At 57.0% G+C, this 26,012-nt stretch overlaps 1 protein-coding gene across 4 annotated transcripts in view; it reads right to left on the bottom strand.

Moving 5' to 3' along the window:
• Window positions 1-651: 651 nt before the first annotated feature.
• RALGDS (ral guanine nucleotide dissociation stimulator) overlaps window positions 652-26,012 on the bottom strand; it is a 46,450-nt gene continuing 21,089 nt past the window's right edge. For 2 of the 4 annotated variants that reach the window (XM_067308942.1, XM_013941754.2), the window contains exons 2-18: window positions 11,543-11,653; window positions 10,016-10,209; window positions 9,454-9,528; window positions 8,770-8,963; window positions 8,210-8,331; window positions 7,809-8,024; window positions 7,453-7,556; window positions 6,977-7,061; window positions 5,464-5,541; window positions 5,278-5,364; window positions 4,928-4,960; window positions 4,554-4,675; window positions 4,296-4,391; window positions 3,924-4,125; window positions 3,308-3,631; window positions 2,955-3,069; window positions 652-2,759 (exon numbers count right to left, since the gene is read on the bottom strand). In XM_067308942.1, the coding sequence (XP_067165043.1) occupies window positions 2,584-2,759; window positions 2,955-3,069; window positions 3,308-3,631; window positions 3,924-4,125; window positions 4,296-4,391; window positions 4,554-4,675; window positions 4,928-4,960; window positions 5,278-5,364; window positions 5,464-5,541; window positions 6,977-7,061; window positions 7,453-7,556; window positions 7,809-8,024; window positions 8,210-8,331; window positions 8,770-8,963; window positions 9,454-9,528; window positions 10,016-10,209; window positions 11,543-11,653 (2,334 nt within the window). In that variant the 3' untranslated portion in view covers window positions 652-2,583. Of the gene's footprint in view, window positions 2,760-2,954; window positions 3,070-3,307; window positions 3,632-3,872; window positions 4,126-4,295; window positions 4,392-4,553; window positions 4,676-4,927; window positions 4,961-5,277; window positions 5,365-5,463; window positions 5,542-6,976; window positions 7,062-7,452; window positions 7,557-7,808; window positions 8,025-8,209; window positions 8,332-8,769; window positions 8,964-9,453; window positions 9,529-10,015; window positions 10,210-11,542; window positions 11,654-26,012 lie in introns of all 4 variants that reach the window. The other 2 variants (XM_067308941.1, XM_067308943.1) reach the window with 2 other exon arrangements.

Here is a 26,012-nt window from a genome sequence, read left to right as displayed (position 1 = left end):
TTAAATTTTGCCTGAGCAGGTAACTACTCTCAGACTCCATCTGCACGGTAGGATCCTCACTCTTTCGAAATCTCAGATTTAAAACAGAATAACCTACGCAGCCAAAGGCACAGAGCAAATCTGGGCACTGGAGCTGCATCTTTAAAACCCACACCCAGAATCACAAGACCGTACAAGCAAATCTCCACCGATGTCTGTGTGCAATTATAAAAAAGAAAGATGACAATCACTTGTAGGAAATGAGCGCTGGAGGTGCAACGCTTCGAACCACAGCAGACCTCTGTCTCCAGACCATAGGAGCAACCATTACATTTGCTCTTAAAACCACTGCTGGTTTACAAAATCAGTAAATAAGACACCAGACTAACTGCTACCAGAAAATGCGCAAACTCCAGCAACTCACAGATTCAGGAGAGCAGGGTTGCTTGAAATCAGGCACCAGTACCTCAACCAGAACAGCCCGTTTCTTAATTTAAGCACAAAACAGAGCTCAGCTCTGCAGAGCTCACCAATGCCCCAAGGCCAGGTTGCCCTTGAGCCACCGCCACCTCCGCAGGGACCTGAGCAGCACAGCTGGGTCCATCCCCCGGCCTGCCGCAACCGGGAAAGGACAACATCAATCACCCACCCCGCCGGGGCGGCGGGGACATGTGAGCATCGGCGTTTTATTGCAAAGACTAATTACATTGCAGTGTACAAGTCACACACCGGGCAGCGCGCGCGCCTTCATCGCAGTGTTACAAAACCCCCCATGGCGCGGGCCGGGCCGGGCCGGGCAGGAGGGCGGCCTTGGGGCGGGGGGATCTTACCTCAGGCACTTTCTGCCTCCGCGGGGCGGCCGTGGCAGCGGAGGCTACAGGCCGGCCGGCACAGAGGCGGCAAAGGTCGGCGCTCGCGAGGAGGAGGAGAGGCCGCGCGGCCGCAAGTGGGGAAAGCCGCGGCGTCAGGGAGGCGACGGCCCCCGTCATGCGCAGCGCAGGCCCCGGGGATGCGCGGCTTTGAGAGCTCAGGCCCGGCCGCCCTCTCTCCAACACGCTGTGTCCATGCTGGGCTCCCCCCCGCCCTACGGCGGCCATGTCGCGACACGGCGCTGTGGCGACGGCGGCCATGTCGCAGCGCGGCCACCTCCACACACGCCGCCCGGTCTCCTGGACCGCGTTACACCAGCATGGACACACGCACAAAAAACAGGGAGGAGAAAAAAAATAATAAAAAAAAATAAAAATAAAAAAAAAAGATGTTCTGAAAGGAAGTGTTTAAACAAGAGAGAGAGAGTCTTCAGCAGGTCCAGGAACAAAAACGGTCCCCCTTTGGTTAGTGTTTTTACAGTGGTTAAAATGTAGGCAGCTCCGCGCCCCTGCTCGAGCCGTTAGTGGTGAAGGAAGGAGGGAGAAGGGGAGCGCAGAGGGGCCGGCACCCCCCATGCGTGGCAGGAGGACGCAGCTGCTACAGGTGTCCCTCCCGGCGGCCTTAAATACAAGGAGGGGGAAGGAGAGGAACTGCGGGGCAAGGGAAGGCTGGGTTAGTAAATGTACAATTGTCTTTTCTATTTACAACCAATAAATATTGCCAAAAAAAAAAAGTAAACTTTTTTTTTTTATACAAAAAAAAAAAAAAAATCTCGTCGCTGTTTCTTCCATGGTCAGTGTTTGGAAAAGTCTGGTTAAAGCCCAAGGCGGGTCGGGCGGTGGGAGGCGGACCAGGTGGAGCAGCCCCGCAGGAGCTCTCCCACCGCCCCCCCCCCGCGGAGCCGCCAGGTCCCTATTTACACAAGTCCGGACAGAAACGGGCTCTCCTCGCTCCGCTGGCAGCGCTGGGGGGGCGGCGAGGGTGCCCCCGCCCGCCCAGGAGACGCTGGCGTTTGATCTTTGGTGCAGGTTTGAACGCCGGCCCCCCAAGTCCGACGCGAGGACGTGCCGGCTTCCGGGCAGCTGTGGCACGGCACGCTCCCTCTGCGGGGCTGACCCCCACCGGGGGCCCGGCTGCGTCCTTCCCCGCTTGCCTCCCTTCTGGGAGCTTCTCCCAGGGCGAGGGCGGGAGGAGGCGGCGATGCCAGCATATCCCCAAGAGGGAGGAAGGATCTGGAGGTAAAACCACGCCTGGAGCCGGCAAAGCTGGGACGGGGAGCCCCACTGCAGACGGCCCCATGCTGGCTTGTGGCGAATGGCCCCTCTGCGAGTCGCCGGTCCTCCGGCTCGCACGGACACAAGGCACCTACGGCAGAGAGGCGGGATCCAGCTCTGGGCAGGCCGGCGGCTGGACTAGTGTCGCACCGTGGAAGGAGAGATTAAAAAAGGAGGAAGAAAAAAAAACAAAAAACCCCACAACCACAAGAAATATCCCTCTGCCGCCTTTCCTGCGTAGAAAAAAAGACCTGATTGAAACGGGAGCTCGTGCAGGGAGAGGCCGCCGCCGTGGGCAGCCGCAGCGACCCAGGCCCTGGAGGCTCCCTGGAAGAGAGGGTGCATCGCCATCTCCCGCAGGCTGGGGCAGCTCCTCTCGCCGTGCCCGGCAGCACCAAGGCGGCCCCGGAGCAGCCGGCCCCCAAGGCCCCGTTGGTGAGGGGTGGCAGTGGGGCTGCGGCTAGAAGATGCCTTTGGCGATCTTCAGGCCTTTCTGCTTCATCCGGGGCAGGGTGGAGCTAGAGCCGTGCTTGATCTTCACCGCCTTGGAGAAGCCCCTCTTCTTGAGCACGAAGTCGTAGTTGGCGGCGGAGTTCATGGCGTAGAAGACGTTGGCGTTGTCGGGGATTTTCAGCTCTGGAAGCGACCGAGGGTGGGGATCAGCCGGGCGCCCTTGTCCCAAGGGGGGCCCAGAGGCGGGGGAGAGAGCCGCCCCCGGGGTTGGGACCCATCCACCATCCCCTCCCAGCCCTGCTCGACCCCCGGCGCTCCCCCTGCTGCAGCTGGGGACGGAGGCTGGGCCAGGAGAGCCCCCCGCACCCCAGCACGCACCTCTCTCCTCCGAGATGATCTGGACGAGCTCATAGTCTTCAGGCCGGTCCCCATCCAAGTTGTGTTTGGCCATGGCCTTGCGAATAACGACTGGGGTCTTGTCTTGGCTCGTCACCTGTGAGAGCAGAACCTTCGTTAATCCAGGGTGGGGGGCAAAACGCCGATGAGCCACCGGCAGAAACCGCACTACAGTGGTCCCAACCCTCCCCGCATCCCAACACTGGCTTTATCCCAGGCTGGCCTCGTGCAGGGAGCCCCACCAGCACCTCCTCCCTGCGCGCCCCGGTCTCAGACCCGCATCTGGGCCCAGAGAGCCGCCCGCCCTGAAGTCACTGCCGGTGCCCCGTGCTAACCAGGATGCTCTTGTACATGTTGCCGTTGTCCACGGCCAGGCTGACACGGATGATGCAGCAGTCGTCGACCTGCTGGTTGTAGAGAGGCAGCGAGAGGGATGAATAGCTGGAGATGCCAGAGACGGAGCGCTTGTGGGTACGGGAGGCCGTCACTGGCGTGGAGGAGACGGAAGAGGATGAGGCACTGCTGGAGCCTGAGCCGATCCCTGACGTGTCCAGGGAGGAGAGAGAGGTGGATTCCCAGAACTGGAGAGCAGGGAGAGGGAACGGAGAGGACACGGTGGGTTTAGCTCCTCCGTCAGCCGGACACGGGGCGTACGAGAGCTGGGGGAGGAGGTCAGAGGAACTCACTGAGCTGTGACAGTGGGGGACCGACACGAGGTCCAGCCACCGGAGAGAGGAGACGCAGGAGCCCTGTGGCTCCAAGGTAAACCCAGCTCCTCCGCCGGAGCAGCAAAGGGCAGGGGCCTCCCGAGCTACAGAGAGTCGGAAGCAGCCCCGCGGGCCCCCCTCCCGCTCTCCCCCCGGCCCCAGCCGCAGGGCCGTCCCCGCGCGATGGGCGCACCTGCCTGCTGACGCCCGGGGCGCAGGCAGGGCCCTGCGAGCTGCCCCGTACCTTCTTCTCCTGGCAGTCGGGGGACTCGGGGATGAAGCTGATGTTGATCTCCTCCACGTCGGAGCTGCTGGAGCCAGCGGACGTGACGCTCACCGAGTCGGTGGTGTCCCCGCTGCACAGGTACTGCCCGCACTTGAGCTGGTCGAAGGATTTGGAGTGGGAGCTGCCGCTGGCGCAGGGCTCGGTGCTTGGCGGCTGCCGGCTGCCAGGAGAGAGGGAGGGACATGGGCAGGGTGAGAAGGGAAAAGAGCAAGGGTGCACTAAGCCAGCGGGAGAGCGGCCACCTTCGCACCCTCAACACACGGCCGGAGGATCCCCACTGGCGGTACAGGCTCCTGCCCCGCGTCCGCCAGGACGAGCAAGCAGACTCACTCGCTCCATCGCTTGATGATGCCCGTGTTTTTCTTTGCCTTCAACGTATTGCTGGCCGACTCCGACAGGGGCTCGATCTCGCACGACAGCCCGTAGCTGGGAGGGGAGAGAACAGGGTTTCAGCTCATTGCGCTCCCCCTCAATGCGGCTAGTGCTGCACTGGCGGGGAGAGGGAGGCAGAGCGAGACACTGAGGATGAGGAAGCTGTTCTTCAGCAGCCGAAGGAGACGAGATGCAGTGCCTCCCACTCACGCTCACCTCTCGGCCTCGCTCAGCCGCTCCAGGCTGTGGAACCAGTCCACGAAATGGTCCTCCTGCGTGAAGCTGTAGTTGTTGCAGGCCGACTGAAGCAGCTTGATCTGGGCGATGACTTCGAACTCCTGCTGGGAATGGAGGTGATGAGACCTCCTCTGTTTGCCCGGTGCCATCCCCAGCCCTCTCCCCAAACAGCCCAGCCCCACGCATGGAAATGCCTATGAAGGCCCAGCATCTCCCCCCCACATATTAGAGAACTTGACAGCAAAGGAAGAAAAGGGATCATCATCCCCAAAGTGACTGGCATAGCCTGGGCTTGCACAAAATCAGCCTCCTCCCTCCACCCAGCCATACGGCCATCAGAGAAGAGCACTCACCTTCCTTCTCTTCTCGAAGTTGATCAGTCCTCCCTGGAAAAAAAAGAGTTGGACATCAGTGTGAAGCAGGAAAAGGAAAATTGGCCATATCCCGCTGCCTGCAGTGCGAGCCATCCCCACCAAGGGGCAGTGCGAGAGCGGGCCATCGCCATGGACCGCCACATGGAGGACATACGCATGGAAGACACGCAGAGGGAGGTGCAGTGACGGATGGAGGACGCACAGGGGTGTAGTGTGGGGTGGAGGATGCCCAGGGATGCAGCCCTTTGTATGTCACCCCAGGCTCTGGGGACGGCTGTAAGGAGGAAGAGGAGGAGGAGGAGGAGGAGGGCACAGAGGGTGGTACGTACGTCGAGGAAGTCCTTCATGGCAGTGTCGAGCATCACCAGGTCCGTGAGGAAGGTGCCGAGGTAGGGAATGGTGCCCTGCATCACGCCCTGGGGGGACAGCAAGGGACAGCCAGGATCAGCACAGAGCCGGAGTGGCGCCGGCAGCCAGCGGGGAGGGAGCGCGGGGCCCGGCCGTGCCCGACTCACCATCTCTCGCTGCTGCTGCTGCCGCTTCTGAGCCCTCTTCGGGTTGATCTCCAAGGTGGCGAATTTGGACGTGCCCTCCTGGATGGCGGGGAGAGGCGGGGGTCAGCGCGGGGGGGACGCCTGCCCAGCAGCCCCCGCCGGGAGCAGGGCTCCCCCCGCCGCAGCCCCGCGCGCAGGGCTGGCACCGCACCGCCTGCAAAGGGCAGGGTGCCATCCTGCCCTGCCAGCAAGCTCCGCTGCACTATTTTATCTCTGTGCCTAGGTTTCCCGATTCAGTAAAACAGAGATAAGAGACTACCTCATTTTGTAAGAACTTTTTCTTTCATCCTGTAAGAGCTTTTCTCTTTTGTAAGAGCTCAAAACCTCAGGAAAAAAACACTCTGAAAGAGCCACAGATCACCACGAAATCACCTTACAAGATAGCACAGAACTGAACCAGGAAAAAAGACCATTTGACAAAAGATAACAAACGTCCATATGGGAAACTGCACTGACAGATTAGCTGATATTCACACCCACTTTTATTGGTACAACTTCCCTCGCAGACAAGGGGAAGGGGAGGAAATCAAAGCCGAGCCTGTTCGCGGCAAACGGGGAGGACAGCGCTAGTGAATAGGAAGTGCTGCTCCCACTTTCGGCTCTGCGCATAAACAGCTCCTCAATGGGATGTTTTGTTCCCTTTCGGATCGTGTGTGAGCTCAGCCCCCAAGCTGGAGCTCGGCTGCAAGGCCAAGGAAGGCCCCGTGGGGAAAGGGCATTTTTGCAGCTGCCTTCCACAACCCCCACAACCCCACCTTAAATCAAGAAGCCGCCTGAGAGCGCTGCCCTTTGCACTGGGCTGTTAAAATGTGGCTGCCGCTGGGGAGAAGCCGGCATCTGGTGCATGGGATCACATCCAATAGCTTATCTCTACCTGCCGAATTGCTCTGCGAGCTTCAGGCAGTGACGACTTTGGGCGGAGAACGGGAAGCCCAACCTCGTCTGAAGCCAGCCCCATCTGAAACCGGCACACAAGCTACCCCTGCCCTGGCTGATTCAGAAACGCCTGAGAGCTGTCTCTCTCCACGGGCCCGGCAGAGGTTTGAACTACTGCCGCATGATGAGTCCCTCCCAGCCCTGAGCTCACACGAACGCAAGCGGAGGCAGAATCAGGCCTGGTCGAGATTTGCACGGGCAGAGCCGAGTGAGCAAGCTGCTTTTTTGGTAGCCACCCCTCTGCAGACCACGCACACTCCCGAGCCGCCCTGCATGGTGAGAGATGGGCAACGCACAGCCGCGCCGATACGTGGAGCGGGCTCGGAAGGTCGCACAGGACTCTCCCGAGCCTGCAGTAAACACTGGCAGCAAATGCACCGCCCGCTCCCGAGATTCAGCGTGCCCTGCCCGCACGCTGACGGCTCCACTGCGGCGGCGCTGCCAGAGGGGTAGCGAGGCAGGAAATTCCGCCAGCATCAGCGTAAACTCCCCGGCAGAGATACAGCAACGTGGGAGGCAGGCGCCTGCTTCCCCATACCTTAATGAGAAGTTCCCGGCTCAGAGAGTGGTTGTTCTCATCGGAGAAGATTTCTGACAGCTCGTGGAAAGTGCGGAAGCTCTCCCTGCGCAGGGAGAGACCGAGAGGAAAATGAGCAATGACACCACTGTGCAGCTGGGGGCTCTCTGCTCCTCATCTGACTGCCCCCCATCAACACTCGTGGCTCTAGCGGGGCCTGGCTCTTTGAGGGATATCTCAGGGTGTTTTGCATGGAAGGGAGGAGGCAGCAATGCTGCTTTTATTTCCTCACCCTCCTTAGACCCCTGACATGTTAAGCTGGTCCCTGGGTTTTGGACACACTCCAAGAGGCGATGCTGGAGCCAAGGAGATGATCCCATCTACGCATTCAAGGGACACAGCTGCAGCACAATCCCACGGCTTCGGCCCCCACCACAACAAACGCAATGCCGGGGCAGCAGCCTTTCCCTCAAAACATCACAGTGGGCGCTGCTTACCGTAGGACCTCGTCCCAGGTCTTCTTTAGCCGGTGAACTGCATTACACTGCAGAGCCGAGAGGATGGCTCGGAGGGAGGAGAAGTTCTTCAGGATGCGGCACTCCTGGGGGCAGACAAGGGGATGGCAGGAGCCAGTGTTAAAGCAAGACAGTCAGCCCTGCACCAATTTACATCATATGACACTTCAGATCTTCCATGCAAACTGTTTTTTCAAGGAGAGCATATCCCCACTTGGATGCCCTTGCACAGAGCTGTCTTTCAGGAGACAGACTCAAGGCGTTTGCTGGGACTCGCGCACTGCAGACCCCAGCCCTGGGCCGAGGCGGGAGGCCAGCGGGACGGAGAGCAGTCCTACCCGAGCCACTTCAATCCACCGCTCCACCACTTTCGCCCTCTGCTGCGGCTTCAGTGACCGGTCTCCGAGACACGTGGCGATGACGCAGTTGGCCACACTATTGAACTGTGAGACGGTGGCACGGATGGTGGGCGCCAGATGCTCTTTGCCTTTCTTGTCTCGCTGGGACCAGATGCAGCCCAGGCAGTGGTAAGGCACCACTTTCTTAAACAGCTCCTGGAAAACAAAGGGATGGAGATGGGTCTCTGGGATCTCTAGAATGAGAGCAGACAAGCAGGAAAAGGCACAGCGGGGAGCAAGAGAAGAGACAACGAAAGGTCTGTGCCCAGACCAGCAGGTGGGCAGAGCGCTGCGCCCCAGCACACAGCAGCCAACGAGTCGGCTGTCGAACAAATACTCACAGCGTCCATCAGCGTGAACTGCTCTGCCACCATCTCTGGGGAGAAGGAGAGGAAGTCCGACTTCCCCTCCCCAACCCCGTTCTCCTCCACCAACTGGAACGTGCAGCCACTGTGGTCCACAGCTGCGAGAGACAGGCACAAAGCTGAGCGCTGCCGCGAGCCTGGGCCCTCACGCCACAGCTCAAACTAACCCCCGGGCCCTCATGCCGCGGCTCATGCTAGCCCCCTGCAAACACCCACATCCCAACTCAAGCGCTTTTAATTCCAGTCTGGTTTCCCATCTCAATAAACTAGGCTGAGATAAAAGTAGAGCCACGTTAATTCTGGATGCAAGTGTCTGCAGAGGATTAAATGCAGATTAGCTAATCCATTTAGAAATCCCACTTCTAGTTCACTCGGATTAACTTCCCTGTGTATCCCCACGTAATTGTAGTTAGGGTTTATGTGGCTTTAGCCACACGGTGAGACCTGAGGGTCTGCAGACCCTCAACGCTGATGGGTACCACTCTCCCCACACGCAGCCCCAAACCCCCCATGGTGAGTGGGGAACAGCCCCCCACCTTCTGCCTCGGTCTCGCTGTGCTCTTGCTGCTGGAACTGGGCCAGCAGGATGCGGGCTCGGCGCTCCAGGTCCGAGCCGGGGATGTTGTGGCGCACATAGGAGATGAGCTGCTTGAGGCAGGCGAAGTCCGGGGGCTTGCGGAAGTCCTCAGAGTACTGGTCAAGCCAGGCGCCCAGGATGGAGGAAATGGTGCTGCAGGGAGAGGGGGGAGCATGGGCAGGCTTGCGTGAGAGGCAGGGGTCACTTGAAAACTGCGAGCACCCATGCACCCTGGGGACCAGGAGTGCAGGACAACACGTGCCATCGTACAACTGAAGAACTATCACCACAGCCACCTATCTCTAACTTGCTGCCACAGGGCAAACAGCCCAGCCAGTCCCAAGAAAGATTAGATAGGAGAGGAAACACAGCACTGTGCTTAAAACAAGAAGTCAGGTTCAACTCCTCCGTTCTGGAAACCCTCCCAGCCCAGGGGCCTCAGCTGGGAACTGGATCAAGTCTTGGCAATTCATTTCAGTGTCATCTCCACTTCCAGCCTCTGGGTCCTGATCTCACAGCGAGAAATCTGTCTCCAGCATCTGCAAGGTTTTTGCCTTCTGAAGAAGGCTCCACACTAGCCACTTCAAGCCAAGAGAAACAGATGCAGCCATGCAGCCCCCACCCACAGCAAGGTCCTACTCACTTCTTCAGCTCCATCCTCTCATCCACAGCATGCCTGGCGTGGTCCCCGTTCGCCTGCACGTGGAGTTTGCCATACCTGGTGGGAGTGCAATGAGGAGACAGTGAGTGTTTGAGTCTGCTGCCTCTCAGCTCTGGGTCTTGTCCCTCCATGTCACCCACCAGCTCTGGCAGGGGTTCAGGATGAACCACTCCACGCTGTCCTGCTCCCCCCAGTCTGCCACGGCAGCAGATGTGCCCTGGCTCTGTACTCCTACAGACACTGTCCCGCTGCTCAGGATGGACAGACGTGCTGGGTAGGAACGCACAAGGAGACGGAGCATGTGGAGGAGATGAGGGGAGCAAGACAGCTCAGATCACAGATGGCAGGACGAACAATGGCAAGGAAGGCTCAGGCAGAGCTCTCTCCCAGAGGCCTGAAAACCTTTATGTTGGTGGGGCTAAGAGAAGGGACAGATCCCATTCAGGCAAAGACCCATGGCTTGTCAGCAGCACAAGCCACAGGAGCTCCCCTGCCAAGGGGACAAGCCACTACCAGCGCATTTTGGGGCAAGAGCCAGCCTCACCTGTTAAGCAGCAGGTCCAGCACTTGCTTGGTGGTAGCAAAGGCCCGGTAAGTGCACAGAAAGATGGTGACGTAGGTGGAGTCATTGCCCTTGAAGGCTGAGACCAGGTACTCCACCAGCTTCTCCAAGGTCCCAGCTTTTATCGTTCGCACCTTACACGTCTCGTACAAGTTTAAGGCAGATTCGTTCTCAAACTGTCGGGACAGGAGCAGAAGTCAGTGGTCTGGATGAAGACAGACACATGCTAGCACAATGCTGTCCCACCAGCTTAGCCTGCAGCCATTCAGGTCTAGGCTGGGAGCTCTCCTCCAGGTGGGACCATGATCAGTCCCACAACACCTGGCGCTCTCGAGACATGCCTGGTGCTGCTCTGCCATGTGGGCTCACAAGCAGAGAGTTGGCTGAAAGGGAGGCCAGGTCCCCTTGGACACCAAATGATCGGCAACTCAGCCTAGAAGACTTGAGCACTTGGAAAGTCCCAGGAAAGGCCTCAGAGTTGCTGAAACCCATTTCCCAGCATCTGCAAGCACTGTACTTCTGCTTGGTAACCTCAGGAAGGCAAAAGCAGTACTGGCAGGAACACAGATGGCCTAGCAGCTGGGAGACATGCTCCGTCCATAGCATGACCCTTCCCAACACCCCTGTACTATGGGGTAAATCTCCACTTCAAACAGAAACTGAAGCTCAGGTGAAGGTAGGCAATGTTCCTATAGTCCCAAACAGAGAAGAAGGGAAGACCTGATCCACTGCACCATGCTCTGACTTCTTTCTGTTTACAAGGCAATTTTTGTGCTGAAAAGAGGCTAAACCTACCCTATCTATCTATGTGGGTCTCTGGTAGGGAGAACATCAGCTCCCCCTTAGCCCTGGCTCCTGGCTTGCCCAGTGCAAATATTCCTTCAGCTCAGGAAACGCAGAAGGAAAAAGGGGCAAAAAAAAATGCAGGAGGGAAAGAAAAACTGAAGAACGTGTGGAAGGGCAGAGGAGATCCGTAACCCACATGACCACCTCCTCCTTGCACTCTCCATGAACCCGAGTGGCCACATCTCATGTCACCTCTGCTCCGTGTCTGCCTGCAGACAGCTGGGTTACAGCCAGGCCTGGGGCTGGGTCCTGGGCTGTGCAGCCGAGTGGCTGCAACGCCATGCAGTCAGGCAGACGGAAAAAATGGTGCCCCGCGCGGTCCCCCCGTGCCCTCCCTGCCCTGAGCTCCCTGCACACAGCTTGGGTCTGTCCTAGCCCAGCACAGCCGCAGGGAGCAGCTTTGTCTGCGAATATGAGCCGTGGGAAGACTTCCGTCCAAAACAGGCTGTTTAGCAGCAGCGAGAGGGACAAAGAGGAAAAGGGACCAATTTTTAACCCTTCTAGCACCAAGAACAGGGCCTGGGGAGAGGGGGCAGGACGTGGGCTCGTATTGACCCGTGCAAAGCCTGTACATCAGGTCACCGTGCCTCTGGCAGTGAAATGCCTGGAAACAGCCCGTGGAGGATGCGGCCCGCGAAGGGAGGCAGGCTGAGCCCCGCTTACCCCCAGCCAGCGCTGCCCTTTGTTGGCCGTGTGATGGAGCTGCACTTTCCGGAGCGATATGCTGTAGATCACGCCATCCTCCAGCTCTTCTCCAATCTCCTGTGTGGAGCTCTGCATGGGACAACAAGGCACACCGTGAGATGAGGAGGATAAAATGTGATGGAGATACTCCTGCGGGCCCGGATGAGGCATCCCGGCAAGCCGCAGGGGACAGCCGGGAGGCAGAGGGGTTCACTCGCCCCTGCAGACACACAAACCAGGCGGCACCAGTCCTTCTGGCCAGCCTGGACCTGCACACAGAGCGAAGCCCCCAAACCACGGCTCCATGCCCCTTGCAAGCCGCTCTGGGTCTCCTTCGCTCCCCCCCGACTCAGGGGGGTCACGGCCCTTCTGCAAAGCAGCCCAGGGCTGTGTCCCAAGCCACGGACACATCGTCCCTACCTCCATCTGCTTTCCCCTTCCTAAGCCTTTGCCCTTCCCCTAAGGTGACACTGCACCCCGGGGCTGACGGTAATCTCAGTAATCTGCCCCTGCGGCAACTGAGCACCTTGGCGCTCGCAGCCTAATCGCACCTTATGCAATAAATAACAACCGTGAAACCAAGCTGCCTGCAAGCATCAGGTGGCTGCGGCCAATCCTCGAGGGACAAACTTGAGGGGGGGAAGCTTGAATGCAGGGGAAAACCCCGGAGAGCGGTGCCGGGTGGGCTGGGACACTGGCTGGCAGGTCCCTGTGCCCACCCAGGGATGGCACCTCCAGGCATGCGCCGTGGGAGGGAGGTCACAGCCCACCCTGGCCACGGGGCCCAGCTTTCTGCTTCCAGCAGGATGGAGGCTTCCTAAAATTTGGTTAGGAAAGAGGGGATCCTTCCCAAGGCAGAAGCCTGGGCTGCTTTGCTGGCTGCTCTCCTGCCTCCACCCCGCTGGCCGGGAGCCCGAGCGTGGTCGTTGGCGGCGGCTCCAGCCCCGCGAGGATAATTTGGTTTTCCTCCCCGCTGCAACGCCCGGCCCCCTCCCACCGCGCTGCTGAGTCAGGGCTCTCTTACTAAGAGGATTTAAGCAAATCCTTTTAAATGCGGCGGGGATCTCCCCCTCCCGCCACCCCCCACACCAAACGGTGGGAGGTGGCGTAACGCACTGCAAACCCCACTGCTCGCCATATGGGGAAAACGCCTGAAAAAGCAGTAAGCGGGTTAAGCAGGGGGAGGTTTACCCCGCGCTGAGGTTCGGCGCCAAGTCCCTCCCGCGTGCGCACGTTGCCAGCCGGGGAACAAGGCAGCCTGTGGCCTCCCCGCAGCCTGATGCCTCCAGAGTGCATGGAAACCCCTGCGGAGCAGCAACGACTGCGCTGCTCCGCACTCCCCTAGGCCCCCGCGTTTCACCCCGAGCCGAGCAGGAGGGCAGGCTGCTCTGTGGATCCATGGGGCACGCGCGCACCTGATGTGCAGGTGGTTGAGTATGCAACCTGGAGCGGCCCCCGGGCTCCAGCCACGGAGCCAGGTCAGCCAGCAGCCCCGGGAACCTGCTGCTGAGGAAAAGGAGATGCATTGGGTTCACGCTCCTGATGAACATGAGAACACATCTAACCCTAGCGCCGCGGTTTCAGACGAGGACACAGGTCCTCATGTTTGCACTGCAAGATGGGCTCCGTGTGGCACATCTAGAGAGGTCAACCCAGGAGACACTGAGCAAAAAGTGCCAAACACAGCCCTGAGCTGCCAGACCCAAGCCCGCATCTAGTTTGCTTTTTACCACCATCCTTTATTATCACAGGAGCAATCAGCATGCTATCATTACACTGTGCTCAAGTCAAATGCTTCTTATTAGCATGGAATTAAGGCAGGGAATCACTGCTAGCTCAAAGAACATGAGGAGACTTTTAAAGGCCTCTAATTCATGGTGGTAACAAATGAAGATAGAGAAGTCTTCTGGACAGGGTTACTGGACTCCTTCCCCACGTTTGACTGAACCTGTTCATCTCACTTCATGCCAGCTTAGCAAGACGTTCAGCAGTTTAGCCTGATGAAGCTTGAGAAAAGTTGAGAGGCTCCCAACTTCGGCCACGCTGTGAATGTCAGAAGTCTTTTCCGTGGTGTCTTGGCTTCCAGACCAACACTGAGAGGGCAGAGGTACCAGCACACAGCAGAAGACAGACAGAAGTCCTTCCAGGCGCCTGCACCAGTCCACCTGTTGTTCTTTATGCTGATCCTACCCGGACTAAGCTTGTCTACACCTGGAATAGCTACTACACTTTGAGTTTGGGATAAGCTACGGCATAAATTTACTTTCAAGCATAGACAGGCCTGGATTTCAAGTGTGAAAACCCATTCACCCTCCAGCATCATGTGCCCTGGGCCTTCCTAGACAGCGTGATATGAAAATACATCTCCCTCTTGCCTCAGCAAAACTCCTAGGCCTGATGAGACAGGCTGCTGGAGATCACGCCAATCTGAGCCCTGCATCCTCCCAGCTTAGCCGGCCAAGGCACAGGCAGGCTGGCAGCCCCGAGACCCCAGGTAGTTGACACCACCCAGCTTGAGCACTGGAGGGGGCAGGAATGAGCCGCCGAGCCCACGCCAACTCCCCGCTTCCCCGCGGCCCTGCGTCACGTCTGCTCCAGGAGTCCCACCAGAGCTGCCACCCACGACATCGCTTTGGTGCGGGGGAGACAAAGCCATCAAGGCGCCCAGGCAGAGGAGCGTGCTGGGCTCTGTCATCGCTCGTAAACCCTGTGATCGGCCAGGGTTTAAACACTTCAGAGAGGGGAAGGCAAGCCGGGTACGCAGCTAAAGGAATGGGCAAGCGAGAGAGCCGGGCTTCTCTCCCCCTTGCACCTTCAGTCTCCCCGTCTCGCCACCAAAAGCAAACAGGAACAAGGCACTCCTCTGCCAGATGAATCACTCCCAACTCTGCCACAGATAAACCTTACTGGGAATCAGCGAGGGCTGGCACAACATCAGGGGAGAGCCACCTACACTGCTAAAGTCTCAAGTTCACTACACCTACAGCGATGCTACCAACCTGAATCCCGTTTCAGCCACGGTGTCTTTCTTCCAACTGTGGATGCTGTTTCCAGCAACAAGAAAGAAAAGCCTGCTTAATCTCTTCCCAATTGGTCCACCAACCACCAGACCCCTGGTCCCCCTAGCTACGTGCCTTTCTGCAGTAGACGCTTTTCAGGCATGCAAGCCCACTGCCCAAGGCCATACATGATAGAGAAGGGAGATCACTATGACCAGGGCTTCACATCAGCTCTCCTGGCCTCTCTGCCTGTCATTATAATCTAACCTACAAATCAGTCCTCCTCTCTGTAGCTTCCCGTTACGCTGGCTTTTGGCTGGAGGAAAGCTCTAGATCTAGCAGGACCAGACCCTGGTACAGTATTAATCAGAACAGGTATTTGGCTGAGCAGCTGTGAACTCTAGACACAAAGCATCAACAAAAAAAGTCAGATGCTTGCTGGGATGCAATTAAAATTAATAAATAAATCAAATCATTTTGAGAGTACAGAATGTCCCAGGATCAATCGATGAATCACTGGCAGCTGCTGTGCAACCAGAGTGGAAAGTATTGCCATAACTGTGCAGTGGGTTTCACTCATGTGTTTTGTGTCACATGCGGAGGGTGCGCCTAATTTTGATGCACATGGAAGCAAATTTCATTTCCTTCCTATATTCAAGACTGTCAGATTCATTCATTTTTTTCCTGCTGACTTGTGTGATATCCCCCAAAGTTCCCCCTTTGCAAACCACACAGAGAGTATGCAGCTTCCCAGCGGTCTTCAGCTAAGCTCATGCCAAGGGCCAGGCGAGCTGCTACACTGGTACTTTTTAAAATTTGGTTATTTATATTCTGCATGAGCTTCCTCTTTCCTGCTGCTGTTTTTCCGAGACGCTGATTGTGCATTCTGCACATGTTGGTTATAAACCAAGGAAGCAAAAAGCAGCAGGACAGAGGCTGTGAAAACCAGGTCAACACCTGCACCAGTTGCAGGCTTTTCTCCTTGCACACCAGTAGACACAGGAAGCAGGACTGGGAGAGAGACAGAACCTCCAACTATGGTTTATCCATGCGACAGGAGCCAAGAACTCTAAAATCCTCAGTCTGGCACTCACACCACTTCCCTCTAGGACTCCCAGCAAGTCAACTGAAGATAAATGTCTTCAAAATGGTCTCAAAAGAGCTATGACACACAAGTGCTGGTAAACATTGCTGCAGTGGTTCCTGGTTCCAGTTGTCTGCTGCGGTTATCTGTGGGAGTTTTCTACCCCAAAGCGAAAGGGATCGTGAGTCAGGCCTCGACCAGCACAATCATGGTTGACCATACATATGCGAACCCTCCTTCATCAGCAGTTTAACCTAAAAAACTGAGCATGGCGCTGCAGCAGAGATGCAGGTGAACAGTCCCGACGGCTTACTGCCGCTGCGTTGGTAAAAGAGACGGGGCCAGCAGGCACAGGCTTTAACTACTGCAAAAAAGATTCAGCAAAGCTTGAATGAAAGCACCAACTCTGAGCACGTTGGTGTTTAGGACATTTGCACCTCCCATCAAACTCATATGGAAGGGACTCAGCGCCCGAGAAAATGAGACCCAAAGCATTGCAATATGGGCAGCAAAAGAGGGAAAATATTTAAAATGAACACTTGACCCGATTTCTCCAGTTCAGTATGCAATCCTGTCCCGCTCGCATGGCAGGAAAAGGGCCTGTAGTTTGAGGGCTATAGAAAAACCTACATTTGGTTAACTCAGGGGCATCAGAGGCACAATTCTGCATCGACGCGGAGGCTTCTGGAAAGGCAGCAGCGAGTGAACTCTGCAGGAGTTCAGCCCCTGAAATATGAGACGAGACGCCTGCACCAGATGGCTCGCCTGGTTTTAGCGACGGCCTAGGCGAACTGCCGATAGCCCTGGGCTGCGTGAGCAACGGGGAGCCGCGGCCGACACTTCAAAGCACCAGTGACTGCAGCGGGGAGGAATTCCTGCTCCGTGCAATAAACTCTCTTGCTCTCTGGCGAGTGTGCTAGCACGCAGCACAGCGCTGAACCCCGCGTCCTCGCACGGAGGTTTAATAAGGAGCTCCAAACCTCAGCCAAGGTTTGCAAGCCTGCGGAAAGGGCTGAAGGGACCCTCGCGGGAGCAAGGCAAAGAACAGGGAAACCGCCCTCGTCTCGCCTCGCAGCTGCGGGGAGAACGATGCACAATCCGGACAGCGCAGCGAAACACCGGCAAGGAAACCGCTTTTTAAAAAGGCTTTGAGATAAGTCATGAGGGGGGTTTTAGTAAGACAGGAGCAAAGCGCAGGATTAATGTGAGCACGACAACATCGCTGCACATTGCGCACAGACAATTATCTAACAATTACCAGGTCTTAAGAGCTCTGGTCCCCTGTGCCCCCGGATCAGCGCACTGGCCTCCGAAGAGACAAAATAACAAACTGGTATTGGAAAAAGGTATTAATTTCAGTGCACGTGGAAGAGACAGAACTGCTTAAAGTGCTTTTACCGATGCTCCCTGGACAACAGCTGGTTGAAAGATTAAGATGTTTGTGATACTCTGTTATCTTTTAGCCAGGGAGCACAAACTGCTTATTTTACAAATGCATATAATAAAGCACAGAGTATTTTTGGACTGTAATTCCTAAGGCCTGCTGCTGCCACCTCTTGTGACACCGCTGCCAGCAAGGAGAGCGAACCGGACGCCAGCCCTGCCCGTGGCACATCCCCAGCCCGGGAACCTGCTTCTGCTGGGAGTCAAAGTCTGGCGAAGAAACAAGAGCAGGCAGAGCCGAGGCTCAGCGAGACCAGCAGGAGCTTCTCATTTAAGCTCTGCGTTTGCACAAGTTCGAAGGGACTTGATGAAAGCTGGCTGGTAAAGCCCGAAACAGAAAGTAGGACTCTGGTCCCTAAGATCTCCAAGTCCCTTCTCAAAGTGATGCCTTCCCGCTGATGGTCTGAAAGGGGCCTTTCCAGCAACGAAAGAAACCTGCCCCACGCAGGGCTGCCTCCTCCGAGGTCTGCACGAGCCCAGAGTTCACTTTCGTTTCACTGGAGCAAATCCCGAACCCAGGCAACGCGCAGCAGCGACTTCAGGGCTTCTTATGTAAACCAAAACGTGTGACATCACGTAAAAGGAAACGGGCAAAAAAAAAAAAAAAAAAAAAAAAAGCCCCTATCTAGTGAAAGGAAAACAACCTCAGTTCTGTGAACTCAAGATAAAGACCACAAAAGCAGAAGCTCTCTCCGTCCTACTCTCCCCAAATAAGCACACGCAGCACAACACCCTTCCTGATGGGGACTTCCAGGCAGGAGCCTCGGCAGCGGCGCTGGAGGCGGCCCCAGCACGGCGGCATCGCCCCGTCTGCTCTGCTCTTCCTCGCTCTGGGAAAAGCCTCCCGGAATTACCCAAAGGTGGCAATTAGGCTGCTGAGCATCCTGAACGGTATGGAAAGGCAAAGGTGGACCAGACCAATACTGTCCTGACCCCAGTTACGGGCTGATCTCACGCTGTTTTCCTTTTGGGGCGCACGGGACTCGGGGGGCTCCGACATCGCCGAGCCGCTGCCGCCCCCGGGGCCGGCTGCTCCCCGCGCGCAGCGGCAGCGCTGGGAAGTCGCACACACACACAGACACATGTGCTTTGGTTTTTCGACAGCCTCTGCCTTCCTTCCTGCCTGCCTGGGAGCCATTTCAGAGCAGGACCAATTCCAAGGGCCCATTAAAAAATAACTCCAAAGGGGGAAACAGGAAAAGAAGAGAAAAAGGGCCAGAAGCTAAACTTAAATTTGCTGTGAGACGGGGGTTTCTGCCAGGCTACCGAGGCAGCGGCGACAGCTGAGAGCCTGTTCTCGCCCATCAGCTGCTTGGCTCCACAGCCAGGATTTCCCGGCACGCTGAGCTCAGCTCTCGCACTGCTTCAGGTGGTGAGCGGAGAGCGGCGCCCAGCACAACAGGCTCCTCCGCACGCAGGGATGGGACACATCCCCCATATCTGCCCCTTGCGAGGTTTTAACCCCTCCTTTATCAGCGTCTGGGGCTGCCCTTCCTAAAGCACTGGTCAAGACAGACTTCGGGTCTGCTCCAGCTCAGCAATTCCCGCGCCCGTAATGCGGAGAGTTTGGAGACAACCCTCCGACGCGGCCTCCTCCGCCCTCCCGGCCGAGGAAGGAGAAAGCCGCGGCTCCAGGAGCTGTTACAAAGGAGTCTTGTGACTCGCACGCTGAGTCAGTGGCTGCAGCGAGGATTAGGGACTAAGCCTCTTAGCTCCAGAAACCAGGCAGGGCAGATGCACTGAATTCACCCCCCATTTGGTTTGGGTTTGCTTCTAAAGAAAGTTAAGAGCCTCGCTACATGGAGCAGCTTTTTGGCTGTTTTTATGCTCTGGAAATCATGAGTCAAAGATTTTCAGAAGTGCTCGGTGTCCGCTTGGTCCCCACCAACTTCAAAGGGAGCCGCAGAGGTCAGGCGGGCTCTTTGGGGTAGGGGGAATGACACCTGCAAGTGACAGCACCAGAGACATCAAAGATGACTGATTTACTCCAAACCCTGTGTTCCTACACTGGAGTACATAGAGTCCATCAGCACCTCTAGAGTTTTGCATCCTAAGTGAAAAAGCAGCCAAGGGCGCTGCCGCTGAGCAGGATGTCCCTGAGGCTTCCTGGAAGGGAACGTGCCAGGAAGGGCTCCCTTCGCAGGCCCCCCAAGTTCAGAAGAAAACTTGAGTGCAGCAGGTTTTGCTTCCTCTCTAAGTTCATGGAAAAAGGATCCAGCCGACACAGCAGTTCTAGCTCTTGCTCCACATTTCTTGGCTTCGCGTTCGTGATAACTTCAGCGTGCGTTTCTGCAGCATCCACGCTCAGCGCCAACGCCTACGCAGAATCGGGCTTGTCTACGAGGGACGCAGCTGGCCCTTGGTTAAAGAGCAATCGCTCTGCTACAAACTCCTCTACAGCCCAGAGGGTAATTACTGGAAGTGAAACCAGAATGACACGGTTGGTGACAACTGGCATATAAAAAATTAATACATATCGCTCTGTAAATCGAGATCGAGTGGCTCATTGTAAGTCAGCTCAGCTTTCACTAAGATGGAGCAGAAAATCTGCAAGAAACATTACAAGTGCAAAAATCCAAATTTCTTTTTTTTTTTCAGTACAGTAGCACCTAAGTCACATGCAGTACAACAGTCCTATAGTGCATTGCTCAAATGCGAAGGCAGCCAGGGTCTGTGTCCCGAAGAGCTTGCAGTTCAAGCCTACCTGATTTAGTATTACTCTGTTGACTGCGTCCCTGGGGTCCCGTTTCAGCAGGGCCCCCCTGCATCAGGTGTGCCATTTTGCTGCAGCAAGAACCAGAACACGTGCTGGGAAAGGGACAGCGCGTGGGTCAGCACTCAGAGCTGACGTACCTCAAAACCCACGTCGGATGTTCACTCTTGAAATTTATGTTCTGCTTAACACAGGTTAACCAGTGCATTTCTGGTGTTCAGCATAAACAAACGATGCAGAGATTTGTTTGTTTTTGCACCAGCACAATGTCTGTCCCTTGCATATACCAGCATTTGCAAGCTAGGTAGTTCATCTGTCCCAAAATCAAGCCTTTACATCCTCAGAGAAACACAGCCTTGAATAAATATTCCCCTGCCACATTGCTCTCTCTGCTTTTAGCAGATGTGTCACTCTGGACAAATTAATTTTAAAAGTATCGACAGCATGCCAGCTTCTCTTGTCAACCACGGCACGCGTGCGATCCCCAGGAGCAAAGCGCAGCCCTGGGCACGCACTGGCCATCGCGCACGGGCACCGGCGTGAGGACAGCGTCGGGTCCCACCTTCCTAGCGCTTCTGCAGTGCACAGCTTGGCGTGGGCGAAGCGGAGCCCGTCCAGAAACCACGTCTGGCTGCGAGCTAGCACCCGCTTACGGTAACCGTAACCCGCCATTTCAATCCGAGCGTGGTTACTCTCAGCTCAGATGCAGCCTTGCTACGACAAAACAAGCCCTGGCGAAATGAATGTGCCCACCCGCGGGTTTACACCGCCTTACGTCAGCTCGAATTTGCTCTGCTGAAGCTGGTACGGTGCAAGCGCAAGCAAAGCCGGGGCTCTTGCAGCCAGCCCGCCTGCCGGCGAGCCCCGGCCACGCGCGGCGGCTGCAAAGCCCCCCTTCCCAGCCCTCTGCTCGAGGGGTCCGGCCGCCGGGGGTCCGGGCCTCGCGAATCGAGACGGGGAGTGCCGACAGCCGCGCAGGGCGACCCGGCAAACAGCTGAAGTAGGGAAAACGCCGCTGCGCGCAGGCAGCCATCAATGACAGCCTTTGTTCCCCGGCCGGGCCCTCTCCCCCCGGCGCCCGCCCGGGCCCCCGTGACGTGGGGCGCCTCCATTTGTCGCCGGCGTGCTTTCCGGGCCGCCGCGCTCGCCCCGGCTCGTCCCAGCCTCCTCCTGACACCCGCTGCCCCGGCGCCTCCCAGCTGCAGATTTCCGTGCCGTCACCTTGGCTTCCACCGCTACGACGTTAGGAAGCGCTTCGGGGAGGCCGACGGGCGAGAGGCTTCCTCCCGGATGGTCCCCGCCGGCCTGCTCCCTTCCCCAGGGTGGCTTCTGCCTCCGCAGAAGCTGGAGGAGCAAGTGCTTTCGTCTTGCGATCAGGGAAATCTCACCTTCCTCGCGTTACTTAAATAGGTGCCAACAAGGCGCTAGGTGCTACACAAGCAGGTAAAGAGAGGAGTCGACATGCTAACACCTGGGGGGCCTGCAATCAAGATGCTAAATGAACCAAGTTGCTCTGATTTCCACAGCTGAAGCAACTGAGAGCTTAAGTTTAACTGGCACCTTTGGGGAGAAAACAACAAAAACAACAACGACAAGCTGTTGTGAAGTGCCTGAACATGCGCTCTGGGAGCCCAAGCAGTGAGGTCCGGACCCCGGCCAAATCTGCACATCCAGAGGCTGGAGAGCAACTGCCGCCCAGGGTGTTCCAGCAGCGGTGGGTCAGGGACACTGGGATGGTGGGACACTAGCAGGTGCAGGTCCTGCAACTGGTCCCAGCATCAGCCAAATGGGGATTTCTAGGCAACCTCTCAGTCAGACCAGCCAAAATCCTGGGGGTGGCAGAGAGAGCAGGCAGCTGCCAACAGAGCTGCTCCACCTTCCCATGTACGCCTGCTTAGCACAGTCTTTGGGGGTTGCGGTATTTTCTCCCACCACTTAAGAAACAGATCCCTGATCATGAAGGTGTAATGATGCCTGTAGCAATTCACCCGTCTCGACTCGGGGACACCGGAGATCAGGATTTCAATGCAGGACGGTCTCTGCAGGCACTTGCAGACCATCATTCCCTGCCATTGCCGGAGCTCTTTCGTTGCGAGCAAGCCGCCGCGTCCCTCCAGACAGCGATTCAGCGGGCCAGCGCAGGCCTGCTCCTGCACTGACTCACCCACTCCTGCCACCCAAAAACTGCTCTCGGGGCTGGCCCTCCACCCTGCATCCCGCGAGGCCCCAGGCGAGCACGCGCTCCCATTTGAGGTGGGTTCCGAAGCGGGCGGAGGTGCCCGTCCAGCTCGGGTAATGCGATATAGCCTAGCTGGAGACGGCTCCATCCGCCTGGAGCCAAGCGTGGCACCTTTGGGAATTAGTGCTGTGTTATGCCACTCGCTTAACAGCAAGCCATAGCGATGCTCTGAGTCACCCGGGAGCGGGAGACCAGCCCGGCCTGTCGGAGAGCCAGCCCGCGCTGCTGCAACGGGGACTTCTCCTAGCAAAGCACGTTGCCTGGAAAATCGGCGCTCGCGGAGACTGTCACTAGCAACGGCAACGCTGCCACGCCGCTCGCTGCGGCAGTCGGAGAAGGGATCTCAACCAGCACAATTAAAGCTTCACCCAAACATCCGTTCCAAAATATTAAAAATAAATAAATAAACAAATCAAATGCAAACTAGTAACAACGTTTTTGTTTGACACACAGAGCCAGACCTTGCCAACAGCGGGCCAGAGGCAGAGTCTTTCTGCAAGCGCCTTTGAGCAAAAGCCCCGGGTTTTGCCCTAAGCCGAGGGCGACGTCCTGGGTGCGACCCCCGACCAGGCGAAGGAGCGCAATGCAGCACCCGCGTTTCCTCCCCATGTCACGGGTTTGCCCTGGCCGCTCTCCTGCTTTGCTCCAGCTCTGCTAAAAGATGGTTTCCTGAAGTTAGCTCCAACACTAAAAAGTTACCCCAAACCAAACGCAACATTTAACCAACGAAAAACGTCGACTTGCAGAGAGGAGCCTGGGCGGACTCTCGGCTTTGGTGTCTCTATGGAGACCCAACCACGGCAAAGAGCAGGGAAACATCGTGTGGTTTTGCTCCATCATGCTGAAAGAAGTTCTGGTAAGACGAGTAGCAAGAGCTTTGAAAACCAGGTCTCCACACAGGCCCTCGGCTCAGCTGCTGCGCGTTACAGTGCGGTTAGCAGGAAGGAGAGCAGCTCTAAAAATAATGCCTCAGCATTCCCGATTAAGTTGCCTCCGATGACTTTCCTATGCAATCTGCTCCGTTTGCAAGTCAAAACAATTTTTTTCTCCCCCGTCAGCTCGGAGAAGGCAGCCGGGTGTCTGGCGGCTCTGCTCTCGCTGCCTCCTACGGCGCCGCTGACACCAGCGACCGAGGAGCGAGAAAGCTCCTGAGAAGCCACCCCAGGCTGCCCTCTCCCAGCATCTTTCTGGTAACACATCTCATCGAAGTTCCCTCCGAGTAAAGAAAGCAAACTCGCCGCTCTTGAGCTCTGCACGTTAAGCGGGCCACACGCATGCCTCCGTGCGTGCTTAATCCTTAGCCGTCATGTAACTCCTGACCCTCAGGTATGTTGGACATAAACACCCCGCTGTCATCCAGCACAGAAGAGCTGCCCCATTAGGCCCCGCACAAACGTAGCCCTGGGAAGGCAGCTACGGTCTTTAGCGGCTATTTGCATAATGTCACGAACAATAAAAACAAAATCACCCGAAGAGGAACGCAAGTGCTAGGCACCACGGAGGTGCCGCTTCGTTGCACCCGGCGTTGGCTCACTGCAGCCCGCCTGGCCCCGAGACGCGGTGCCCGGCCCCGCAGCAATGCAGGGAAGAACCGGCCAGCTGCCCCGCGAGAGCCATCTCCAGGCGTTGGCTCTCCAGGCAGGGGGAGAACAAAAGGCCCAGGCACAAAAGTACTTTTGCAAACGTATTACAGAAGTAGCTTTGCTCGGGTACATGTTAACTACCAGCACGCATTCAAAGCAGGTTTGCTAGTAACAAAAGCCTTGCAGTGGCCTCACGCATCTCCCCCTAGCCCAATCTCATTCCTCCCTAGGGAGAAGAGGACCGAGAGCACCAAAATCTCCATCCAGACCTCAGTCTTGGACCTCCCTTCCCCTCTTCTCTGTGACCCTCTTGAGCTGACCCTGCCAAAGCACAAGGCAGATCCCTCTGGGGAGCGGGACAGGGTTGGTGACCTGCTGCCGTTCAGGGCTCTCTTTACCCTAGCGACCTCAGGAGCAAAGTCCAAGCGTATCGTTATTGCAGAGAGCGCTCTATGGGCCCAACGAGCCGGGGCTCGTACAATGCATGGATTCGTCCCCAAGGCGAACACACGGAGGACCTATTTCTCTCACCAGGCTGGGACAGGTACAAGACATACTGATAATTTAAGTAGCAAAACAACTGAACTCGTCCCCCGCTGCCAGTCCCACCAGGCAGGGACGCTCCAGTCGGAGGGCTGTGGGACAATCCAGTGCAACGCTAATGGGTCTCTGCTGGGCACCACGGTCCTCCTCGTAACGGCAGTGATGCTGGGCTCATCTTCCAGCATACAGATGCTACTCACTGCAGAAAGAAGGTCCCAGGGACACCTGCAGCAAACCACACGCACATTTCGGACAGGCCACAAATGCTGTCTTTGGCTCTAATCAGGCGCTACGCATATTCCCAGCAGCGGATAAACAAGGTTAATCGATAAGGGGGACAAGCCCTACCACTCCTCTCTCCCTTCGCACCTCAAATCCCAACTCCCGGCATGCGGGCCTTGCAGGTGCCGTGCTGTGGGAGCAATGCACAGCCTCGGACGCCGAATGCAGGCGCTGGAATTCCCCCTCCCCGCAGCCCCCCCCCGGCTGAAATTGCTGGTAAAACTCCCCCCCTCTGCGCAGCGGCTCAGCCAGCATTGTAGCTAAATCCTGTTCCTTAGCAACGACATTTTTTCCCCCCTCTTGCTGGGTCCGTGGGAGATGGAGAAATATTTGAGAACTGAAACAGCCCTGCAAATATATATTTAAATAAAAGGAACACAACTGCTTGATAAACAGTCACTCGGAAGCTCGGAAGATAACAGCACGAGCGAAAGCACAAACAGGGGATGCCCAGCCTTTAAATGTGGTCTAGAGTGACCTAAATAAGCTCTCTGCTCCTTCAATTACATGGCCCTCAGGGGACGCAGCGACTGGCAATTAGAGAGCTGGAAAGGGTGATGGAGAAGCTGCTGGTGGCAGAGCCTTTCTGTGTCCGGACCAACCAAGACGGCCCTGAGAAACAGGCTCTTCTCTGGCCCTCCAGCTCGAATTGCCGGGGGGTTACAGCCGAAGCCCCCCAGCACCACAACAGCAGCCCTGGGCTCATGAGACACTATTCCTGCAGGCACAGCAATCCTTTCGCTCTTTCTCTAAGAAATCCGAGCTCATTCCAGCCCCAAGCAGCCAGTATTTCTTTCCCTTTACCTCTATGCAACTCAAGGAAGCATGGAAATCCTCCGAGCTGCGGGGACACCAAAGGAGGTACTGGAAGCCTTGGCAAAGCCAACACTGGGGTTTTCTCCCCTTTCCTTCTCCTGCTGATCCCTCATCCCAGGACAAGAGCCACCAGCAGCTCACTGCAGTCAGGTCTTTAGTTGAGTTTAGCACAACACAGACTCCCTTCCAGTAAGGCGCAACCCCAATCAGACATGTGATTCGACTCTGGCTCCATCCGCAGCCCATCCACGGGCCCTCCCCGGGCCAGGTAGGACCAAAGGGTAGCCCCTGCCCCAAAGAGGCTGCAGCTCCGACAGAAACGCTCCCAGGAACACCGGTGGGCCCAGCCCTGGGGGTTTTCGGCTGAGCACCACTTGGGACAATGGTGCCAAGCACCTAACGGACCTGAATCTTTCTACCCACTGCCCTGCTCTGAGACGGGTGATGAGCGCCTAGCTCCCAGGAGAGAGGCAACCCCAACACCGCATTTAGTTGCTCCCTGCCCATCAATCTCATCCGGGCGGCTGAAGAATAAATGCCTGAACTGGGGAGCCCTGAGCACCCCGCACGCTAGCACAGGACCTCCTTCCTCTCCCATCGCAGGGAGTCCCCTGGGAGAAAAGCACAAGCGCGTGGGTGGCCTGGGTGGGGTTGTCCCTTTGCCTGTGAATAAACAGATTTCACTTTCCAGGGCTGCCAGTCTGGTGCTAAATCCTCTAAAACCTCTGCAAGATCCCAGCACCGGAA

The sequence above is a fragment of the Apteryx mantelli genome, chromosome 21 (assembly GCF_036417845.1).
Source record: "Apteryx mantelli isolate bAptMan1 chromosome 21, bAptMan1.hap1, whole genome shotgun sequence".
Classification (NCBI taxonomy): domain Eukaryota; kingdom Metazoa; phylum Chordata; class Aves; order Apterygiformes; family Apterygidae; genus Apteryx; species Apteryx mantelli.
Note: the sequence above shows the minus strand (reverse complement) of the source record. Positions and strands in the feature narration are given on the sequence as shown.